The sequence below is a fragment of the Pelmatolapia mariae genome, linkage group LG3_W (genome assembly GCF_036321145.2).
Source record: "Pelmatolapia mariae isolate MD_Pm_ZW linkage group LG3_W, Pm_UMD_F_2, whole genome shotgun sequence".
NCBI classification, from domain to species: domain Eukaryota; kingdom Metazoa; phylum Chordata; class Actinopteri; order Cichliformes; family Cichlidae; genus Pelmatolapia; species Pelmatolapia mariae.
Genome location: NC_086229.1, coordinates 73,973,663 through 73,994,662, shown reverse-complemented (window position 1 = coordinate 73,994,662; position 21,000 = coordinate 73,973,663). Strand labels below are relative to the sequence as shown.

The 21,000-nt window shown below is 40.0% G+C and overlaps 2 protein-coding genes across 2 annotated transcripts in view; both read right to left on the bottom strand.

Moving 5' to 3' along the window:
• LOC134623951 (zinc finger protein 664-like) overlaps positions 1-21,000 on the bottom strand; it is a 507,757-nt gene that overhangs the window by 364,741 nt on the left and 122,016 nt on the right. The window lies entirely within an intron of this gene.
• Positions 3,955-9,087, bottom strand: LOC134623922 (sodium/hydrogen exchanger 9B2-like). Its single transcript, XM_063468925.2, has 10 exons — positions 8,947-9,087; positions 8,719-8,846; positions 8,443-8,524; positions 5,879-5,972; positions 5,692-5,798; positions 5,460-5,609; positions 5,216-5,324; positions 4,889-5,025; positions 4,222-4,396; positions 3,955-4,083 (listed from the first exon to the last, which is right to left on the bottom strand). The coding sequence occupies exons 1-10, from the start codon at positions 9,085-9,087 to the stop codon at positions 4,046-4,048; spliced, it is 1,161 nt and encodes a 386-aa protein (XP_063324995.2). The 3' UTR covers positions 3,955-4,045.

The following is a 21,000-nucleotide window of genomic DNA, read 5'->3' as shown; positions in this document are numbered from 1 at the left end:
AAAATTTTGGTTTTTTGATGAAAAGGACTGGAGCTAATTTAAAGAGTCAAGTCGGTAAAAGTAGATAAATGTTTAATAATAAATATACATTTTATAGCATTTTGTGTACACAAAAGGTGGCAATTTTTGGCAACGGACAAGCTGAGAGAGAGTTTTATATTTTTTGCCCCCCTTGAACAAAAATAATAGTGCACAATAATCAATGTTGATGTTAATCAATTGGATGTCCCAGACTATACTATTAATGATATAGTGTTCCCTCGTTTATCACGGGAGTTATGTTCTAAAAATAATCCTCGATAGGTGAAATCCGCAAAGTAGCCAACTGTATTTTTTACAAATATTATAGATGTTTTAAGACTGTAAAACCCCTCACTACATGCTTTATACACTTTTCTCAGACAGGCATGAACATTTTCACACTTTTAAACACTCTCAAATTTCAAACCTTCGTAGAAATATAAATCCAGTATAATAAAATGAAACCAAAGATCAAACCCTGTTTTCAGGTCCTGAACATGGGAATAAAGCTGCAAGAGAATTCAACATTTATGAATCTATCGTACGAAGTAGAGAAAGTAAGAAGAATGAGTTGAGCAAAGTTTGACTGATCTGACTGTTTTGTTTCGCTTAATGCATCTTATAATCCGGCAAGCTTTATTATCTGAAAACTACGGTAACTTCTACCTTCCTTTAGCATGTCCAGATGTCCAACTTTTTGTGCGATGGTTAGCATCTTCCTCTGCCTTTTGGGTGCTACCACAGGTGCCTTTGACGCTGCAAAACATTTCATTGACATTGTTGTTTGTTGGGGAGAAAACTTTCAAACATACAGTACAGCACTTCAGAGTCACAGTGCTAGTGATCAAAGATTTATGGGAATTTGACAAGCTGAATGCATTCTGTACTGAACAGGAGACGAGACTGACTGACAATGATCTACAGCCAATGAGGAAGCAGAACACAATGCGCTGTTTAAAAAAAACATGCAAAATAGCACACAAAAAATCCACGAAAAGCGAGGCCACGGAAGGTGAACCACGTTATAGCGGTTGCATGCTGCATTACTACTGGCACTTGGATATAGCTATTAGCTTACTTAACTCTGAAGAACTGCTGTCGAGTCTACTTGTCTACTACTGTTGTTTTGTTTTGCCTACACTCCTGTCTGTGTATTCTCCTGTTCACAATTTGCCAATAAGCTTTTCTTCTTTAACATTAGCTCAGTTTTTGCTCTTTTCCTGTTGACTTCTACTTTACTGACTTTATCACTGGTGGACTTGGACGATGTTAAAAGTCCTCCATAATTAAATGTCAGCGTGTTCAAGCAGCAGCTGGAGGACAAGGATTTGAGTAAGAAACTCAAGTACATGTCATTTTTCATCTTTAGACCCATGATTAGGGTCAAGTTTGTGCTGTGGTTGTTTTTTCAGTAGAACATCCAAGGCACACATCCAGCCTCTGAGAGGAAAAGCATCAGGAGATCTCATCTTGTGAAGATGAAATCTCATGTAGTCTTATAGTGTATACACAAGAGAGAAATCCTTTTTTGCATTTTAATCACAGCTGATCACAGTGACATATAAAATAATTACAGGGAGCTTAATGATTACTAATACAAGCCTGGAGGCTAACTGCGGTGCGTGTAAAAGATGCTATGATAAACATTCAGAAGATCGTTATCATTTTGTATTATATTAAATAAGATTATTTTGTTATATCTTTTTCAAAAATATATAATAACAATTTCCACAGAAAATGTCATTAGAAAATAGATTACCCACTCATTTAACCCTTTAAAACCGGTCGGAGCGGGCACGCTCTGTTTTGCGTAACTATTTTTAAATCCCGGTAGCACTGCAACCACGTGAGTTAGCGCAATAATTTTTTTTGCATATGAAACCGGAGGAGTTGTACTTACATCTTATGCCATCAGCTTGTCCTAGGTCACAGTTTCCTTCCACATATAGCTTTGCAAAAACTGCATAAAAAGCGCTTGCAGGAACAAAAACATAATATTCCAGAAACACGCTTTGCCGATCCGATCAGCTGTTCATAGCACTTCCTAGGTTGGAATAGACGTCAGCCCGAACTTTCGCATGTCCGCCATGACCTGCCCGAAACCGGAAGTGACGTCATTTTCGCCGAAATGTAGTTTTTTTTACCATCAGGGCCTCTTGAGCCTGTACTGTTGTTTTTAAAAGTTATGTTTGACTTTATGACTTTCTGTGTCGTTTCTGGGATGCTTTGGATTCATATTGCACTGCTGGAAATAGTTTATTTTGATGCATATGCTGCTTTTTTGCAAATTTGCACTATAATATTTATTTTCGTTTTTCCTGCAGTATATAAAAGTTGGTGTATTTTAAAAATAAAACTATGAAGACACTCAAAATAAATTTCCTGTGGTGGGAAACTATTTTGTGCAACTTTTTTGTATTTACAGTTTTGAGGGATAAGCCTCTTACATTTCTCTAACTAGAAATATATGTTAAAAAAACAAAAATGATTTTCAATTTTTTTGTAGTTTATTGCACTTTTTGGCAATTTATGTAATTACTATGCACTTAATGCATACATATTATTAAAATTTGGGCTATAATGGTTGCATTGTTGTATAGCAACTTGAAATGCTCCCAAAAATGGCACTACAGCATGTAAAAATAGAATATAAGCTCTGGCGGACTTGGTTCTATGGTAGGTCTTAAAGGGTTAAGATTAAACATGACTTCTATATTTGATGTTGTTCTCCAGAACGGGGAACACAGCTTCTCCATTTTTAATGAGTTTAACTATACTAACTATTACTGCCATGATTTACTTAATCTGTAACCAATATTTGCTTTTTGCATGTTTTAAACACATATAACAGTAAAAAAAAAAAAAACTTTTTATAACAAACCAAATCTGAAATCAGAAATGATTGCTTTTTTTTTCTTATTGAATGTGATGTAATTTTAAAGACCTGACTTCCCACATCAAGTCTATCTACATTGCTCCACCACACCAAAACCCCAACACGTCAGATTAGCATGCTAGCTAAACTATCTACCAATCCCCATATGACGAATGACCTCAGCTGTACTTCACCTATTCAACAGTAATTAAAATTAATTATTGGATTCACAAAAACAAATGCTACATAAAAATCAACATAGTATAGTTTACCACACTACAAAGGACATGTTGGTGATGCCCTTGTAGAACAAAACCACTGACGCAGTAACATTACCTGTAAAAACATTTCACTGTAACTTGGCCAGGAGTGGACGAGTGCTTGCAGACGAGTCCTCATCTTTCATACAAACATGGGGGTTTTCCACCAGTCTAAATAAGACCGGTGTAGCTCAGACATGTGACAAACAGAGTTCATTTCAAAGGATTGTAAAATAGCTGAAATATGTAGAATGTTACAAGACAGAATATATCGGTACTTTTAACACACGGGGCATTTGCTTTTGCTTTACTAATAATAGCCTGATAAAAATATAAACATTTGGACATTTACAGTTTCTAACCTGAGTATATGAGAAAATAGAAGAAACCTACAGCCAGTATATATAAATCAACTGCAGCTAAACTCTGTTTATCATTTACATTATGTGTGGACATACCTATATATTGTATATACAGTTTATATATATAAGGAGTTTTTCCATTCAGAAGCTTCATAGCTTGCTCGTGAGAGTCACGTTGTCTTTTTCTTGAACAACCCCGTTGCGGTTTGTTAAATACCCCAGTTCTTTCATCTTTGGGCTGAAGGAAGAACAACACTCAGTGTATAAATGCTCAATCAACAATCTCTTTATTCCATACAACACTTTGAGCATTACAGACGTCCGGATGGGAGATGTGCACAGGAGGGTGTCTGGCACCATCTCGAAGTGTCCAACAGTTACACAGACTCTTACAGCTTTCCCCCCTCCCTTCAGGGCCATAAAGCCTAAACCCTCACATTCTTTCCAGTCTACCATCGCTTATAGCCGTATAATGATTCAACAGTTATTTGATTAGAAGTAAAGGTGGATAAGATAGTGTAGTAATCTCACAGGTAAGATGGTGTAGCTTCGCCTTCTGTCTCTTCTGCTGAGGTCGGGATTTTTAGAAAGGGGAAGAAAAGACATTTGTTGTTTACATATGACTACACCTGACACTGTTCAGTGATTTAAGAGTAAAATTATGAAGCCACTACACAGTATGTAGATGTGTATGCCTGCTGACCTTTGACCTGCCGGGCCAGGAGACGGGGTCCTGCCAGTCCGATACCCAGTGCACCAACTGGAGCTGTGGTCAAGATGGCTAACACCGCTAATGTTAGCACGTCCAAACCAAACTTAATTAAGGCCTCGTCCCCTTCCTCCCTCGCCATGTCCAATGCCTTGGAACCAATGGCAGCCTAGCACATACAGACATAAATGACTGCTCAGTTGAAGTGCAGATTAACAATGAAGGCATGTATCATTAAAATCACAGAGGTGGTTTTAAGGGAAACAACGGTACTTTTTAGTTTTTAGTCGTAACTGAGGAAGATGTAGAGGCCCTTGGGTTTCATGACTAATGACAAATTACAACATGTATGTGTGATTATCATAGTAATTTAGGTTTTAGAAGTCAATAAAGAGAATTAAGGAGCCATGTAGGTAGTTCTAATCAAGTCAATTTAATGATTTCAGTGGTTTATAAAACACAAGATTTGTGTGAATAATTTTAGTCGCTGTTCTGAACACCAGTGGCATTTTAGGAGTGTTAAGAGACTTTGTGGATCCTTTAGAAGTTTCTGGATAAGGCTGAAGTGTTTCTAGTTCTGGATTTATAAAGTCAGATAAAGAGAGTTTTGTAAAATGAATATCTTCTAGCAGTCTAATATCAGGATTACACACTCACAGACCTGCACAGTAGCTTTAGGCACCCAGGCCACAGAAATGAAGAGCTTCTCTTTTAAGTTGAATCCTCCATAATGAACCAACAGGAAGGTGACAAGTAGACGGATCACCAGACCAATAAGAATGCAGGCCATACCCAGACCTAAGGGCATAGACACAACAATAAAGAGGAAACCAATATCTTAAATTTCCTCAAGCAGTGAAATGTTTTGCTCCGCAGGTTAATGCTCTTTGATTACTGGGCCCACTGGGCTCCTAGTAACTGACAACAAAATCTAGACCCAAATGGAGCAACGTCTAACTGAAATATGTCGTTAATATAATGTTCTTACCCACAGTACTTGGGCTGAGGGCTTTAATTGTGATCTCAGCTCCAATCAGACCAAACAGGAGTGGCTGAAACACATCCCATGACCGACCCACCATTTCTGCTACTGGTGCCTGATTGCGAAGTTAGAGATACCTGGATTAACCACATGCCATGGTGCCAGCCATTAAAGATGATGATGATTTAGGGTAAACATGGCAAAATCCAAGGGGCGGGATGCAGGTTAAAGTGATCCTGATATATGTTACCTTTTCAGTCTTCCAGCCCAGTGCAGCCAGGAAAGCCAGCACCAGTGTACAGAGACTTCCAGCTCCAGCAAAACCAATAACATTACTGAAGAAGACTGAAAATGTGGACAGACCCAGCAACATGAGGGTCCTCCTCAAGACCAGATCCTCCTGTGATCAGACAGAAGATATTAAGGACACATTTTATGAACAATTAAAAAAGGAAAATCATATTAATAAAAAAATGTCAGACCTGGTCATTGCTGGGGAAGCAGTACAAGAACATTCCCAGGATCATACCAGCTACGATGCCTCCCACCACCTCCAGCAGACCCTTCAGTATGTTCATCCATGTAGAACCTGCAGGACAAACACAACCAGACCATGTAGACTAGAAAAAAACAAACTGAAAAGCACAGGACAGAAACTTTTTGTCTGACCTGTAGAGAAGGCGATTCCCAAACAAGTAGAGAATCCTGTTATGGCGAGAATAACATCAAAGCTTCCAGCAGCAATCAGGAGGGTGGGGATTCCCTGAAGAACAACACACAGTGACATTAGATCTTTAAATGCTCTTGACCCTTTGGAAGTTTTTGGGTTGGTGAAGCTTAACTATTAGTCAATCCTGAAGGAGCCTTGAGCTCTTTTGGGTGATTAGGAGTGTCGCTTTCATTTAACCTCCTAAGACCCGAACTCTTCCACGGCATGCATTTTTAATTTCTCTTTGATATTTGGGCATATTGGGGCCCGATGAAAGTAAAAACAAAGAATTACCAGATTTTTTTTTACCTTATTTTTGTTTTTAAGAAAAATAAGAGCCACATGAGGATATTCGTTTAAAATTTTGATAGAACAGTAGCATTATAATGTCCTCATAAGTGGATATCAGGCCCTTGTAGAGCAAAAGTGAGTATTTTGGTCTAAATAACCCAAAATATGATGTCCACACATGTGGACACCAGGTCCTAGGAGTTTGAATAAACTTCAAGTGTTTTAAGGCTTTTAGAAGTAGCTGTAGTAGCTAGTACTAAGTAGCTGAAGGGATTCTACTTGTGTATTATAAGCTTATGAATTAATTTGGAGGGTGTTTTGATAACTGATAAGGTTTACAACTCCTTTAAAAGGGTATTGTTACTGAATCACTATCCTATCAAAGCTTCAAGGGATTTTCCTGACACCTCTCCACCACCCATCACTTTCTCTCAAGACCAGGTTCAGATGCAAATGAGGAGACTCCACTCAAGCAAGTCTTCTGGACCAGACGAAGTTTGGTCATCCTCAAGACCTGTGCCCCCCAGCTTTGTGGAGTCTTCCATAAACTGTTCATGCTGAGTCTGAGTCTGAAGAGGGTCCCAGTGCTGTGGAAGACATCATGCCTCGACCCTATACCAAAGACACCACGTCCCAGTGGCCCCCAGGATTACAGGCCTGTGGGACTGACCTCCCACATCATGAAGACCCTGGAAAGGCTCATCCTGGACCAGCTCCGACCCATAGTAAGACCACATCTGGATCCTCTTCAGTTTGCTTACCAGCCCCGTCTCGGAACTGAGGACGCCATCATCTACCTACTTAATTGTGAGGGTCATGTTTTTTGACTTTTCCAGTGCTTTCAACAACATCAGGCCGACCCTCCTGGGAGATAAGTTAACAGCGATGCAGGTGGATGCTTCTCTGGTGTCCTGGATTGTTGATTACCTGACAGGAAGACCACAATATGTACGTCTTCCACAGGGTGTATGACAAGGTAATCAGCAACATAGGGGCACCACAAGGGACTGTCCTCTCTCCCTTCCTCTTCACCCTCTACACCAAAGACTTCAGCCACTGCACAGAGACCTGCCATCTTCAGAAGTTTTCTGATGACTCTACAGTGGTTGGATGCATCAGCAGGGATGATGAGACGGAGTACCGGGCTGTGGTCGACTCCTTTGTCACGTGGTGTGAGCAGAATCATCTGCAGCTCAACGTGGCAAAGACCAAGGAATTGATCATGGACTTCAGGAAGACCAGGAAACGCTTGACCCCTGCTTCAATCCAGGGGGTCAATGACATTGTGGAGGGCTATAAATACCTCGGAGTACACATTGAAAATAAACTGGACTGGGCTAAAACACCACAGCACTTTACAGGACGGGCCAGAGTCGCCTCTGAGGTCCTTCAACATCTGTTGGACAATGTTAAGGATTTCCTACGAGTCTATTGTGGCCAGTGCGATCCTCTACGCTGTTGCATGCTGGGGGAGCAGGTTGAGGGTCCCAGATGCCAACAGACTCAATAAACTGATTCGTAAGGCCAGTAATGTTGTGGGGATGGAGCTGGACTCCCTTAAGGTGGTGTCGGAAAGGCGGATGTTGTCCAAGATAAAGACAATGTTGGATAAAACCTCACACCCACTTGATGACATGCTGGTCAGTCACAGGAGCACGTTCAGCGAGAGGCTGAGATTACCAAAAAGCACCACTGAATGACACAGGAAATCATTCCTGCCTGTGGTCATCTCCCTGTACAACTCATCCACTTAACACACTGTATACTGCAACAGCTACACCCTTCTTGCACACGCTATTCTTCTTATCCAGCTATTTATCAATAAGTGATTAATAAGTGACTAATACCTTATTGATAAGTGATCAATAAGGGATCAATAAAGTATTCCGACTCTGCTTAAGCTTGTAACTTTGTAGAAGGTATTAAGGACCACAGTGGGTGTCCTAGAGGTCACTGCGGGTCCTTGTAAAGTGGCAAGGACACAATTAGGAAGCTTAGCAATCACTGAGAATGTGTTGATGGAGCTACAGCCATTACAGGAGTTCTAGACTCCTCTAGTAATGGCTGTTATTTTTAGGTTATACTTGCTCTGCATAAGCCTACACACATGTTGTGTCATTTCTATAGACTCATCTCAGGCTCATCTCTTTTTCCACCCATATGTTGCCCCTTGTCGCAGAATGAATCTTTCATCAGTCAAATGTGGTGATGATAGTAACAGGTGATAATTTACCTTCTCCACTCCATATCCTTCTCTCTGCAGGAGCAGCATTGAAGGAAAAACAACTGCTGGAGAAACGGCAGCCAGTACAAAACTGCACAAACACACACACCACAGATACAGTGAGTGTCACTTTACTTACTTTGACTCAGTCATACAGAAAGAAATAGCTGCAGTTAACATGCAGAAACCACCTGTTTAAAGTCTGTTTAAAGAGATTCCAACATGTCAACTAAAGTATTGACTAAGACCATTGTGTGTGTGTCTGTATGTGTGTGCACAAATTACCCCAGTATGAAACCCCAAACCCATGGCAGACCCAGCAGGAAGTGAGAGACCACAGCAGCAATGCAGGCTTCCACCATACAGGGTCCAACTGCAACACGTACACACACTGCTTTCAGTCGACGTAAAGCCTGCATGCAAACACAGATTTAAGCGACTGCTTTAGAATTTCTGTGTGTAACTACCAGCATGTCAGGAATTGTATAGCTTTATATTTAATTGTACACGTACCTCAGGGTTGAGGCCCAGACCAGCTCTGGTCAGGATGATGGACAAGGCGATGTTCCTCAGAGCTGCAGACCAGCGAGTGTCGATGAAGATGGCGTCCGTTATGTAAGGAACGTTACGCAATAGCAGACCTGCCAGCAGCATACCTACACACACACACACACACACACACACACAAGTTTGTACAGGCTTGCTGTAGCTGTAAGGACTATATCTAACATAATGTGTGGTAGCACTTTGTGATATGGGCTGTGACAGAGGGTGTGATCACCCTAAAATTAAATAGAATTTCATTGTGTTTTATTTGAAATTGTAATGTACGTCTAAGTATCTACATATACTTACTGATAGATACTGTACATAGAATAAGGGGACAGCAATTCAAGTTTTATTGACATGAAATAATAAGCAGTGAAGATTTTCAAGTAATTTAGTGGAAGAAGTTTGTATGTATGAAGTACTGTTAGGGATGCAGGTTGTATTATAGAGTGGATTAACTTTGCCTTTGTACTTTCCTATTATGCATTATTTTGGTGTGTATCATAGATGTTCCAATATTCAAATGTCCATGTATGTCACATATGAGGACTGTTCTCCTTTTCCTTCTTATAAGAAAATAAAATAGCATGGAACACTGAATAACAGAGGCCCATGTGATAAAACTGAGCCAAGTCAAACTCCACTTTTTCTTTCACAACCACTAACCACAACTTCCAAATGGACTACAGAAGAACTTTAGTAACACTAGAAAAAAAAGCAAAATATGTGGCATAACATTGCTTACACACCTGAAAGTAGAACATATTTATAATGCAAAAAATTGACTGAAATCGATTGGATGGATTGATGGAGAATGGATCATTCTCAAAGAGAGAAATCCCAGCACCCCCTAGTGTTCGAGCTGCACAATTGCAGCACATAACAGCGCTCGAGTATAAACGCTGGGAACTTGCATGGACTACACCGTAGGCTCTACATACATTTAACACAGGAAGTATTTATTAAGTTTTACATAACCTCTATTAATCTGGATTAGACTACAACACAATAAGTTACTGGGCCGTACCAAGCAGTGGAGGAAAGGGGGGCAGTGTAGGCAGCTGGATCATTCCCACCAGCTTCCCTCCCAGCACGGAGCAGATGAAGAGTATGATGATGCCAAACAGGTTCCCTCCAGGTAAACACTCTTTTCCCGTGATGGACCAGACGACTCCGAACAGCAGAGCAAACAAACACACTGCAAGCAGACGTGAAATCTTTTAAACTCGTTAAGTTTCAGAGTTTTTCTATTTCTCTGATAGTACGCATATTCACAGTGCTGCTGGTCCTTGGCAGAGGTGGGTAGTAATGAGTTATATTTACTCCATTAAATTTACTTGAGTAAGTTTTTGAAAAAAAAAGTACTTTTAAAGTACCTTTTTTGCACAATTCTTTTTACTTTTACTTGAGTACATTTGTGAAGAAGAAACGGTACTTTTACTCCGCTACATTTTGCAATATTTGACTCGTTACCTGTTTCCATATGTCGACTAATGACTCGTTACTTTAAAAAAAAAGATTAACTTCACACATTACATAATACTGCTCATAATGGATCATTCCGCCAGTGGACTTTCCTGTAACTTTTTTACCAATCTTTTACCAATCAGATGTGGCCATGCAGTCACATGACCAGTTTGAAACTGTGGCGGGCAGAGCGGCCCAAGCCTTTTAACCCTGGAGAACCCATGGGGTCAAATTTGACCCCATGGTTTCCCTAGAAAACCAATGGGGTCGGCTCTGACCCCATGGGTTCTCCAGGGTTAAAGTAGTGGACACGCGGAAAGAAGAAACACATGAAAACATGTCAGAGTCTACTGTCTCCGCTAGAACTGAAGAGGATGAACACTCTTGGCCTCATATTCAAAGATTGTTTCACTTAAAAGCAGTACAAAAGAACAGCTATGTCTTCAGTGTTGGTGTCTTCAGTGAGAGCCAAAACGAACAGACTTTTCAGTGTGAAAAAACTCAACTCATGTATCCTGAGGAAACGAGTTGCGGTAAGTTTACTCTAAATATCTTTTTAGCTGTGGTTATAGTGATGGTAAATTTGATTTTTACTGAATTGAGTTTGAATGAGTCACTCGTTGTGGTGAGATACGTTTGTGGGTGTTGTTTCCGCAGCTTTTAACTGCTCGCTGGTTAGCATAGATGAGCTATAAGCTAACAGCTAGCCTGGTTAATGAACCTAGAGTTCATTAACCAGCTCATCTCTACTGCTTTAACTGTTAAATCAGAAGACAATACTTCAGTTGACAGGGTATATTATGTGAAACAGCAACTTGTTTAGTTTAAACAGTCTGCATTAAAGTAACAGCCAAACAGTGCGAGGAGGATCTATTGGCTAGCACTTGTTAGCCTTGCACGCGTTCTTATTTTGAACTTAATCTGGAATTCATTGCAAATTGTTTGTGCGGGATAAGAATGACAAGATTTTGTTTTTCAACAAGAGTTAGTAAAAAACCATCTCCAGTGTGATCAAATTTTCATGCCAAACAACCTGACAGTCTGTACAGAACTATACTGACCAGACCTAATTCTTTTGAAAACCATATATCCACAGGTCTCAACTTCATCAGACATTCAATTCAATTCAATTCAATTTTATTTATATAGTGCCAAATCACAACAAAAGTCGCCTCAAGGCGCTTTATATTGTACAGTAGATCGCACAATGATAAATACAGAGAAAAACCCAACAATCATATGATCCCCTATGAGCAAGCACTTTGGCGACAGTGGGAAGGAAAAACTCCCTTTTAACAGGAAGAAACCTCCGGCAGAACCAGGCTCAGGGAGGGGCGACCATCTGCTGCGACTGGTTGGGGTGAGAGAAGGAAAACAGGATAAAGACATGCTGTGGAAGAGAGACAGAGGTTAATAACAGATATGATTCGATGCAGAGAGGTCTATTAACACATAGTGAGTGAGAAAGGTGACTGAAAAGGAAAAACTCAATGCATCATGGGAATCCCCGGCAGCCTACGTCTATTGCAGCATAACTAAGGGAGGATTCAGGGTCACCTGGTCCAGCCCTAACTATATGCTTTAGCAAAAAGGAAAGTTTTAAGCCTAATCTTGAAAGTAGAGATAGTGTCTGTCTCCCGAATCCTAACTGGAAGCTGGTTCCACAGAAGAGGGGCCTGAAAACTGAAGGCTCTCCCTCCCATTTTACTTTTAAATACTTGAGGAACAACAAGTAGGCCTGCAGAGCGAGAGCGAAGTGCTCTAATAGGGTGATATGGTACTACAAGGTCATTAAGATAAGATGGGGCCTGATTATTTAAGACCTTGTATGTGAGGAGCAGGATTTTGAATTCAATTCTGGATTTAACAGGAAGCCAATGAAGGGAAGCCAAAACAGGAGAAATATGCTCTCTCTTTCTAGTCCCTGTCAGGACTCTTGCTGCAGCATTTTGGATCAGCTGAAGGTTTTTAGGACATCCTGATAATAAGGAATTACAGTAGTCCAGCCTGGAAGTAATAAATGCATGAACTAGTTTCACCTGCTGTTTGCGCTAGATGAGGCCAGCGCAAACAGCAGCCTAACCGACGAAGATAATGGATCCATGGAAGGAACGCCAGAAGCAGGGGAGCTGGAGAGGTACCTTACATGTCCATTCACTGGAGGTATGGATCTATTGCATGGAAGCTGTCGATCAAAATCAGTACAGCTCTCCCTGCATATCTTGTCACTGGAAGTGGTTTGCATTGTTTATATATTTATATTATTTACTTTAGATACTGATTAAAAAGGCTTTATGTTATGAAAAACTGAAATCTGGAAATTAGAATTGTTGTGTCTTATTTTGTTGATGTTTTTACAATGTACAATTTTTGGATACTTGACCCACTTCTGGTCCTTGGGCTGATAATTCTCACATTATGAGTGTTTGTTACCTTTAGTGATGAGCAGGTTGATGAGTCCCCGAGGTCGAGGACATCTGTCCTTCAGACTGATACAGGACGCGCAGCATGAGGAGGGCGACTCAGATGATGGCATCGTCATCTGTCCACACAGAAATTTGTTTTCTGTTTTTGATTTTTATTTAATACATATGATCAAGTCAGATAATTGGACCTTAATCACTTGATCACACTTGCCTAGATACTGCCTGGTAATGCCATGGCAACCACTAAATGCTAGGGAAAAAATATCACAACAGATTACTGCAGTTTGCATAGAAGACTCCACCTTGTCTGAAATATTGCCGATCCTAGGACATTTGTCTTTCAAGTAAAAGTTGTGCCTTTTCATTGCAACTCCCAACTGACAAAGAGCACAAGTTGCAACAAATTTCAGGTAGAGATTGCGAGCAACTACTTCCTTTAGCAACCAGTTTCATAGTTACTACCTCCTGCTACCACCCACCAACCCGATGGGGAAATACATTTTTTTAGCAATTGATCATTTCCAGAACATTGCCAACCAGTCTTTATGTCTTAAGCTGGGCATACACTGTGCAAGTGTATTTTTTTTTTCTTCATCGTGTTATTCGGCTTCTGCTCTGCTTTTGCACAATTGACTCGCAGGGTTTAGAAGTTCGTAGGTCACGATGCAGGGTCTCACACTATACGGCCCGATGCTCAGATACGACCTGAGTGCTCACACTGTGCGTCCATAACGTGAAGCTTATAACAGAAAATCTGTCGCTCGCTCTCCCTCTCTGTCTTTCACTCGCACAGACACACACACACCACCATCAGCTTTGCTAAATTGCTAATGAAAAACATTGATCAGGCAGATGTGATTGAGCAGCAATGTAAATCCAACTATTTTTATGGTTGTTGTGGTCGTGATTATTTTTTGACGCCGCATCGAAATTGTTCAGATGAGCTTTCCAAAGTTCTACAAGTTGTGCATCCATCGCTTGTGTCCAGATCACACGCTGCACTGCCGTGCTGCTCCGTCTTTTCACTTTCATTTCTGTGTTTGCGCATGCGCAGTGTGAGAGGCTGCGGTGACACCCGACGGCCGACAGGATTTCAAACAGGTTTGATTTTCTTACGACCAAACGATTGATGATCGGGAGCTGCTCGTGAGGTGTTAATCCCTTCTCGTTACCCCACGTATACTACACAATGCACAACACACGATGAAGGCGAAACACGGGCCGAACCCCAAAACGATTGCACATTTGGCCTAAATCTTTATAATCACAGAGTCTGGAGCAAGAACAACCCCAGTACATGCATATGTTTTGATCACCCTATAAATAGCCTTTCAGGGGTGACTCATCAAGCACTCACCGTGGTCGTGCCGTCCAGCTCCTCCGTCTTCCTCCGGGGCACGACGGAGATCTGTCTGTCCTCTTGACCAGCCTGAACTTTACTCCCTACCTTTACCAGGAACAGGTGCATGCGCATGTGTATGCACCTGTGTGTGTGTCTGTGTGTGTGTGTGTGTGTGTGTGTGTGTGTGTGTGTGTGTGTGTGTAGAGCTAACTGGGTTAGAGACATGGACTGTGAGTAAGGTGGTGTCCTTTATCCTCTTCTTGCCAAACCTCTTAAAGAGGGTGCATTTCATGGTCAAGAATTATTAAGAACCTAAAATTTACTCCATATAATTGCTGTTAACATTTAAAAAATGCTAAAAAATGATAATGTGATTTACAGATTTTTCATGTTCAGAGATCTCTTTAGAGATGGTAATTAAATAAAAATAAAAGTAAGAGGTAAGAAACACATTTTCCAGCACGATGGATGGCAAAAGTGATAACTAAGTAGCTCGGGGAACAAAACGTTGAAATTTTGGGTCCATGGCCTGGAAACTCCCGGGATCTTAATCCCACTGAGAACTTGTGGTCAATCCTCAAGAGACGGGGGGACAAACAAAAACCCATAACTTCTGACAAACTCCAAGAAGTGATTATGGCAGAATGGGTTGCTATCAGTCAGGATTTGGCCCAGAAGTTGATTGAGAGCATGCCCAGTCTAATTGCAGAGGTCCTGAAAAAGAAGGGCCAACACTGCAAATACTGACTCTTGTCATACATGTCATGTAATTGTCGATAAAAGCCTTTGAAACGTATGAAGTGCTTGTAATTATGTTTCAGTGAATCACAGAAACAACTGAAACAACGTCGCCAAAAGTTTGGCGACGACTGTAGACTATTTAGATATAGAAAAGTTTATATAATTATTTAGCCTTGTTGTGCAAATAAGCCTGCATAACTTAATAAATATAGAATTTGAAAAGTAACAAATGGTATCTAAAAAGATACACTAGGTTCATTCAGTAATGTATATACCTTTACATATTGTACATATATTTATTACTTTTTAGATTAGCCATTTTTATATTTTGCTTGTTTTACATTATTGTATTTTGCACAACTCTGTTGCTTGTGAAGCTCGCACACAAGAATTTCACTCACATGTACTGTACCAGTGTACCTGCACATGTGATGTGACAATAAAAGTGATTTGATTTGATTTGATTAGGTACTAGATACATGTTCTGATGAATTTTGGCAAACATCGAAGCAAATATCGATAGTGCTTCGATATTTATACATTTATACATATACACACTCAAACACACACACGTAGAAAAACATATTTAGTATACACATTCAGTAATGTACATACCTTTACATATTGTACATATAATTATTACTTTTTAGATTAGCCATTTTTATATTTTGCTTGTTTTACATTATTGTATTTTGCACAACTCTGTTGCTTGTGAAGCTCGCACACAAGAATTTCACTCACATGTACTGTACCAGTGTACCTGCACATGTGATGTGACAATAAAAGTGATTTGATTTGATTTGATTTGATTAGTATCGATACCAAATCGGCATCGGTATCAGATCGATACTAGCCTGGTGAGATTGATTCTTTACTTTGAGTTCTGCTTGTTTACAACGCTGTGCTTTCGGCAAAGACGAAACAACCCGGTCACTGGACTCACCGCTGCTGTGTCAGCGGAGAGCAGGCACACTTTACTCCCTCTCCCCCAATGTTATGTTTCGGTGTTGCGCTGACACGTCACGTGACTCAGACATTTTGTGGGTTGTTAAGTTGTTTACATATTAATTATGTTTTTACCAGTTGTTTTTGTTGTTGAGAATTTTAATTGTAATTTTTGTATTATAGTTTATCAACAGTATTTGTTTTAATTTGTTTACTGGTTTGCGTGCACTTAAGATAAAAAACAAAACAAAACAAAGATCGGCACCACGGCAGACCTGATGGCTTTTTCATGGTTCACAGCATCATTTATTCTTACAATTCTTACAATAATCTTACAATAATCACACGGTTGCTGTAACAGTACATTCAACAGCTCTCCCACTGCCAGCTGTACACATCACCACCACCAAAACTGCAGTGGCATCGCAGAACATGCCCCGCCACATACCCCCATCGCCCGCTTCTAGCCTAGCAGAGGATGTACTCCTGAGGCAGCTGAAGAAATCCAACCTGCGAACACAGACGATGATGCAATTCTACACTGCAATCATCGAGTCCATCCTCACCTCCTCCATCACCGTGTGGTACGCTGGAGCCACTATCAGGGACAAACAGAGACTGCACTGTGTTGTGCGCTCTGCCGAGAAGGTGATTGGCTGCAGACTCCCATCTCTGCAGGACCTGTACACCTCCAGGACACTGGGGCGTGCAGCTCGGATCACAGCTGACCCTTCTCACCCTGGACACAGTCTGTTTGACCTGCTCCCCTCAGGCAGGAGGCTCCGGTCCATTCGCACCAGAACATAAGAACAGAGCCATAAGAACAGTTTCTTCCCCTCTGCTGTTGGACTCATGAACAATAACCATATGACTGTTCGCACCACAAACACATGACCCTACACTGTGTTCACTGCATCATTCCATGTTTGGCACTGATCACCACTTGCATTCATGTATATATCTATCTACTTAGCACTATTTTTATGTTCATTTAAGCGTGGTCCCTCCGGCGTGCCAGCCTCCAGCTCACCCTGAGCCGCACGCTGTCCACCCTTATAGTAATCACACGGTTGCTGTAACAGTACATTCAACGGCTGCAGCTCTCCTGCTGCCAGCCGTACACATCAACACCAAAAACAACAACACAAGCAGAAGTTAACGAGCACAACCAGGAAACACACATGTCTCTTTGTGTTTGTTATGAAACTCAGGATGGTTCTGAATCTAACTTGAGATATTTAAAAATGATACCTAAGACCAACACTGCAAGTTTGGAGACACACAGTGTTTATCTGTATGTCCCAGTGTTGGTTTTACATGCTACTAGTATGTGTGGGATTTTTTTGTAGTCTGGGCTGAAACCCATTCGTTGTAGCTGTGTGATAATGGTTTGGTACCAATATTACATGAGACCCCCCCACGAATATGACAGAAATATTAAAAAATGTGGCCGTATGCTCGTCCTCCTCTATCTTATCCCTTTTCTTGGTTGAATATGCGGTGTAATGGCTTATTTGATGCCCTGTTTGCGGATTAACTGATTTGCTGGAGTAGAGATTTTAGTGGTTCTTGTTTTTGCTATGTTTGTTTGTTTGTTTTTTATTGCAGTGACCGAGGATAAGCCATTACCCATGGGACATCTCTGGTGATGGAGTCCTCTTCCACACTGCTTTTGTTGCACAGCAACTTGGGTGTAAAATATTAGGGTATTTTTTAATTTTTTGTTTTTTTTCCTTCTTTGGTACATAAATGTTGGGTCTGCGCTTGCAGGCCCCGCTGGTTGAAATGACACAACCCCCCATTGTAAAACCATAAATGGTGTGTCATAACAGTTAAAGCACTGTGTGCATGTGTATGTGTGTGTGCGTGTTTATGCATGTGCGAGCATGTGTGTGTGTGTGTGTGTGTGTGTGTGTGTGTGTGTGTGTGTGTGTGTGTGTGTGTGTGTGTGTGTGTGTGTGTGTGACAAGGGTCATCTCCCCTCACCCTTTATTTGGCTTAACTTTAATGGTTCACCATATACAAGCACAGATGAGCTCCTAAATGGCCCCGAGTGACCATCTTTTACCGGATAAGACAACCAGGACCTTTAGAATGGAATCTGCCTGCAGTTTAACACTATAGCCAATTGCTTCCCCTACACAGAAGAATATCTAAACATGCAGTTTAAGGCAAGGTTTACAAATGTAAGTACAACAATGACAACATTGATCAAAATGAACCTAACAATGTGATTTTCCTCTAATGGTCCTCACTGTTAGTCCAGCTCAATAATAGGCTGTTTTGCGTAATTTAGGACTCTACTACAAGATGGCCCTCCCACACTCATCTTTTATTGTGATCCATGCTGAAATTGTTTAAGGAAAAAAGCTAATATATTAAAGGTATCTTAATACTGAAACCAGACTGCCTCTGTGTATTTTCATCTTCTACTTGGTTTGTTTGAAAATGCTCTTTCGTCTCTGTCAGTGCGCCCCAGGGCAGCTGTGGCTGCAATGTAGCTTGCCATCACCAGTTTGTGAATGTGTGTGTGACTGAACGTGTAAAGCGCTTTGGAGTCCTTAGGGACTAAGTAAAGTGCTATACAAATACAGGCCATTTACCATTTATATTTCCTGGGTTGAAATTCCTCTAGGTGGCATTATTGCATTTTAATCATATCCCCACCACACCACACTTGTTTTTCACAATTTGCAGTATGTTTTTGTCCCTTAGCATTAACTCAGCTTTTGCTCTTTTCCTGTTCACAACATCTACTCAAAAAGCAAACAAACGAAACAATCTGCATTAAAGCCATGGATACTATTATCACTGGGTTTGTATGGGTGTGGGTTTTTTTGACTGCACACAGACATGGCTGGCTATAGAATTCTTCACTCTTTTAACCAAATACTTTTGCAAAGAAACACAATGCTGCCATGAATCCCTCATTAGGGTTAGGCCCATTTACACAGTTAAAATAAAACTCCAGCTCTAGATGAGTTGCTTGAAACTTGGTGGCTGTTAAAAGGCTCATTCCACATCCATTAAATTTCAGTGTGTTCAGGCAGCAGCTGGTGGATGAGGATTTGAGTAAGAAACTAAAGTACATGTCATGTTTTTCATATTGATACCAAGACCAACTTGATACCAATCATAGGACTATCATTAGTTTTTCAGTAGAAAATCCAAAACACACATCCAGCCTCTGAGAGGAAAAGCATCAGGAGATCTTACCTTCACAATCACCAACGTAATCTTAGGTGGAATCATTTGGATCAGTTGAACCACAAAGTGAAGGAGAAATGGTAAATGCTCAACAGACTCACTGGCCAGACACAAAGTGTGACAATCAAACACTGGAAAAACAACACCTGGTCTGAAGAGTCTGTGCTGCAACATCTGAATGTTGGGGTCAGAATTTGGCATAAACAAAAAAGCATGGATCCAGCCGTGGTGCAGGCTGGTGCCCTGTGCTCTAACAATCATGACACACCAACATCTGTGGTGAATGTGGCCATGTGAGCTCATAAACAGTTCAGATACGTGTGTCATAACTTTGAGAATTTATTAGTACGTCATGTGATCCCAGCAGAATCTAAAACATTAGTTATATTATGTTTACCAATTAAGACTGAATTGTGTGGTTCTAGCTGCCATAACTTAAGTAAATAGCATGTAGTCTTGATGTATACAAAAGAGAAACCTTTTTTAATATTCTGACTTTATTGATAAATATTTATTGAGCTTTGAATTAAAGCTGCACATGTAAATTACAGCTGATCACAATGACATAGAAAATAATTACAGCATGCTTAATGATTACATGATTACTGATACAAGCTTCCAGGCTGGCAGCGGTGCGTGTAATGAAGTCTGTCTCAAAGATGAACATTCAGAATATTTTGTATGACTATTATCTAAGAATATATTAATATATCTTTGAAAATGTCATTAGACAATAGATTACCCACCCAGTTAAGATTAGTCACTTCCGAATTTGATGCTGTTTAATGAGGCTAACAGTATACTATCTGTTACTGCCATTAATTACTTAATCTGTATCCAATATTTGCTTTTGTAAATAATCATGTTTTAAGCACACACAACAGTAAAAATGAACATTTTAGCTTTTTATAACCAAAACTTAACACCAGAAAGGATTTTTGGTTTTTTGTTGTAGAATGTGATGTCAGTTTAAAGACCTGACCTCCGGCATCAACTTTGTTACTCCACCATATCTAAACTCCAACACATCAGATTAGCATGCTAGCTGAACTATCTCTCAGTCCCCAAATAATGAATGACCTCAGCTGTACTTCACTTATGCAACAGACAAACAGAAGAAAATAAAAAATGAAGTAAGAAAATGAAACCTGGTGTGGCAAATATGTTTTATGTTAACACTAGCTAGCCAAAAATTAATTCATAATATAGATTCTGTCACTGCTAATGAGCTGGTAACATAATCTGCTTAGTGTAATGTAAAATTAATCATTGCATTTTACCAAAATGCATAAATATCAATATAGTACACTACACAACACTACGAAGGACATGATGGGATATTATAATTGACACAAGCGGCAGTTTCTCTTACTTTACTATTAATAGCCTAATAAAAATATAAACATTTGCACATTTACAGTTTCTAACCTGAGCATATGAGAAAATAGAAGATATTGACAGCCAGTATATATAAATGAACTGCAGCTAAATTCTGTTTATGATTTACATTATGTGTGGACATACCTATATATTGTATATACAGTTTATATATATAAGGAGTTTTTCCATTCAGAAGCTTCATAGCTTGCTCGTGAGAGTCACGTTGTCTTTTTCTTGAACAACCCCGTTGCGGTTTGTTAAATACCCCAGTTCTTTCATCTTTGGGCTGAAGGAAGAACAACACTCAGTGTATAAATGCTCAATCAACAATCTCTTTATTCCATACAACACATATGTGTGGACATATATATATATATGTATATATATATATATATATATATATATATATATATATATATATATATATATATATATATATATATATATACAGTGGGGCAAAAAAGTATTTAGTCAGCCACCGATTGTGCAAGTGCCCCCACCTAAAATGAT

Excerpts from the sequence above, each read along its gene's own strand:
- LOC134623922 (XM_063468925.2), bottom strand. The coding sequence starts at position 9,087 with ATGCTGCTGGCAGGTCTGCTATTGCGTAACGTTCCTTACATAACGGAC. Across the intron at positions 8,847-8,946 it reads GTCTGGGCCTCAACCCTGAG|GCTTTACGTCGACTGAAAGC; the intron begins GTACGTGTACAA and ends GTTTGCATGCAG. Across the intron at positions 5,799-5,878 it reads GGGAATCGCCTTCTCTACAG|GTTCTACATGGATGAACATA; the intron begins GTCAGACAAAAA and ends TTTGTCCTGCAG.